This window comes from Austrofundulus limnaeus, unplaced genomic scaffold, assembly GCF_001266775.1.
Source record: "Austrofundulus limnaeus strain Quisiro unplaced genomic scaffold, Austrofundulus_limnaeus-1.0 Scaffold47, whole genome shotgun sequence".
NCBI classification, from domain to species: domain Eukaryota; kingdom Metazoa; phylum Chordata; class Actinopteri; order Cyprinodontiformes; family Rivulidae; genus Austrofundulus; species Austrofundulus limnaeus.
The window spans coordinates 2,441,127-2,444,228 of NW_013952449.1; the positions used below are offsets into that span (position 1 = coordinate 2,441,127).

Genomic DNA, 3,102 nt, shown 5'->3' on the forward strand with positions numbered 1-3,102 from the left:
TATATATAAGAATTATTAGTCTGATCTTTTATAAACTCAGCCTTGGCAAAGACTCTGCTCATTATCAAAAAATCTTAAGGTCAGATATAAAGATAGAATTGCATTTTGATTTAGAAATTTAAAAATTGTCTGGGAGCAGAGTTTTTGGCTCCGCCCCACTCTCATGAGCCTCCTCCAACTAAACCGGAGGAGGCGTGGTCTACAATATTATTGTGTTTTGATTGGCTACGGAGAATCCCATAAACAAACACAAATAGATAATGCGCATGCGTCAGGGGGAAAATAAAATAAAATAATCATGGAGGACCGTGTCTAACCGCAGCGATGTTGTGTGTTTCTGCTCTGTTTCTTACAATTGGATGAAAACCCCCGCTACAGACTTCACAGAATGTGAGTTCACGTATTCCGCTTGATAAAGAACATCCCAGTAAGAAGACAGGACCAAGTTTAGGTTTGTTCCGACCGGACCACCGCTCAGTGACAGTCGGTGTTTGCTAGTTGTTGGTTAGCTGAGACCAGAGGAAACTGTCAGATCGCTGGGTCCCGACACAGACTAAACTTCTACGATCTTTCTTTAACTTCGGGCAGAACTTCTCGGATAAGGTGCAGGCGTTGCTGATGGGATGTTTGCAGTTGTTGGTTGTTGACAGAACTTGACTAATCTTCATGTTGTTAGCTTGTCAGCTAGCGGACCGTGGCTCCGCTGCAGGGCCAAGAGGTTCGGAGCGGAAAATCAGATGTGTGGTCACACTGATCAACAACTTCATGGCTTTTTGTTTTGTTTTGTTTGTTTTTGTTTTTGCTCAGCTGCAGTCTTGGTTCCAACCACTAAAGTCCTACCTGACAGGGTCATCTCCTATTAAAATACATTTTTCTCAGCTAGCAGGTTGACATTATGCGAATCTGAATTTATATCAAACATAGTAAAAGTAAACAGATTTACATTTATCATCTTCGCTTCTTTCCTACTCTGATAGTCATGATGGCATCAGTTTGAGTAGCTCCAACAGGAGCTGCTGGATTATTCTGAAGGAGCAAACACAGATTTTTAGTTCATGCTCCAACCATATTCTGTCAGCACATCTCTTATTTTCATCACCAAAATGTTGAAACGTAAATACATTCACCTCTTTAGTTGCTTGTTGACACAAATAGCTAATCTGTCAATCAGATGGCAGCAACTCAATGCCTTTACTATCAGCAGTGGTAGGATGTAACAAAGTACAAGTACTTTATTACTGAACTTAAGTACATTTTCATGTATCTGTACTTTACTTAGGTAGTTTTAACCATGGGTACTTTCGACTTTTACTTCACTACATTTTACATTAAGTATCTGTACTTTTACTTAAGTACAGTGTTTGAGTACTTTCTCCACCACTGTCTATCAGACTTGATGAATTGACAAAATTCAAACCTTTGAATAAGTAAGGGCAGGAGATACAGGCTGTCTGCCCTGAGCTCTCCACCAGCACCTCTATGCAGATCTGCTCCAAACTCCTCTTCTGATACTGACAATAACAATAACAATAACAATAAAAACGTACAGTAGACCTTTGTAGATCACCCAGAAAAAACTGTTCAAGTGATAACACTCAGTTTTTGTGTCATTAATGATGGTATTTATCTGGGGGTTAGTGGGTCCTCCATCGCCCGACTGCAGAGACTGCAGCGAGGCTTTTAACTGGCACATGTAAATATGAACACATTTCTCCCATTTTACTCCACTGGTTGCCTGTGCCTTTTAGGATCCATTTTAAAATACTTTTATTTGTTTTTAAATCTTTGAATGGCCTTAACCCCACTATACTTGTCTGATCTGCTGCACCCCTATAATCCCTCCCGCTCCCTCAGATCAGCTGATCAGCTGCTCCTGAGGGTCCCTAAAACCAGACTTAAACTCGACTCTTGAGTCAAGGGGCATCGATCTTTTACTGCAGCGGCTCCTAAACTTTGGAACGAGCTACCTCTCCAATTTAGCCAGTCCTCTTCATTGGCTGTTTTTAAAACTCATCTTAAAACCCACTTGTTTACTTTGGCTTTTGACACTGTGTGAGGGGTTGTGTTGTTCATTTATACTGGATTTTATTTTTTGGAGAAATTTTTTTGTTTTTATTCTAGATTTTAAATTAGGTTTTAGGCATGTTATTGTTTTTATTCCTTGTTTTTACTTTGTGTTTTATTTCCTGCTTTTATTTTTCTGTGGTTTTTTTTTCCTATTTTAATTGTGATTGAGTTTGTTTTTGTATGAGCTGTGTTGCAGTGCTTATTCTGTACAGCACTTTGGTCTACTATGGTGCAAAAAGTGCTTTACAAATAAAATTGCAATGGATTGGGTTGGATTATGATATATTTGACGTGTCTGATTCTGCTCAACACACGGCTGATTAGTTCGCTAAATTCACATTCAGAGCCTGATGTGACCGTATTTTGTCCCACATACAGTTGGTGCTGTAGTTACAGTCCCAAGATGACCACAGACACACCAGCCCAGAGCGTGGGGCCCAGGGTAATGACATTTACTCCCTCCAAAGAAGAGTTCAAGGATTTTGTCCGGTATGTTGCCTACATGGAGTCCCAAGGAGCACACAGAGCTGGGATGGCGAAAGTAAGTGGGTTCTTTTCTGCTTCTTTTATGAAATTGTGTTAAAGTGATGCAGCGTATTTACAAACATTTTTTTTTCAAATTTATGTCTTGCTACAATAAAAAGAAAATTTGAAAAAATAATCTGAGGTTTTAGGCTTCAAATTCCAGGTTTCTGTATAACGTCCAGTATGTCCTCATGTGTCAGAGGTCTAAAAACCACACAGATAATAATAAAAAAATTGTTAAAATGTGTCCCAGATTGGCCTGCCTTTATTTCTAAAGAGTACTCCAGCAGATTAAGATGGGTACAAAGTAGGACAGAGTTGGGTACGATGTGGGCAGAGGGGGACAACACAATAATCAGTACGACCTAAAACAGGGGTTCTTAACCTTTTTGACTTCGGGGCCTCATTTGTTGAACATAAAGTGGCACGAGGCCCAGTCAGACATTACCAGTGTATGGATCAAAATGATAATTATTCTAATCTAAATCTTGGTTTAATTTTTATTGTATT

The 3,102-nt window shown here is 39.4% G+C and overlaps 1 protein-coding gene across 3 annotated transcripts in view; it reads left to right on the forward strand.

Moving 5' to 3' along the window:
• The first annotated feature begins 264 nt into the window (after positions 1 to 264).
• kdm4aa (lysine (K)-specific demethylase 4A, genome duplicate a) overlaps positions 265 to 3,102 on the forward strand; it is a 22,834-nt gene continuing 19,996 nt past the window's right edge. Inside the window, exons 1-2 of one of the 3 annotated variants that reach the window (XM_014008081.1) lie at positions 265 to 390; positions 2,446 to 2,608. In XM_014008081.1, the coding sequence (XP_013863535.1) occupies positions 2,471 to 2,608 (138 nt within the window). In that variant the 5' untranslated portion in view covers positions 265 to 390; positions 2,446 to 2,470. Of the gene's footprint in view, positions 452 to 2,445; positions 2,609 to 3,102 lie in introns of all 3 variants that reach the window. The other 2 variants (XM_014008080.1, XM_014008079.1) reach the window with 2 other exon arrangements.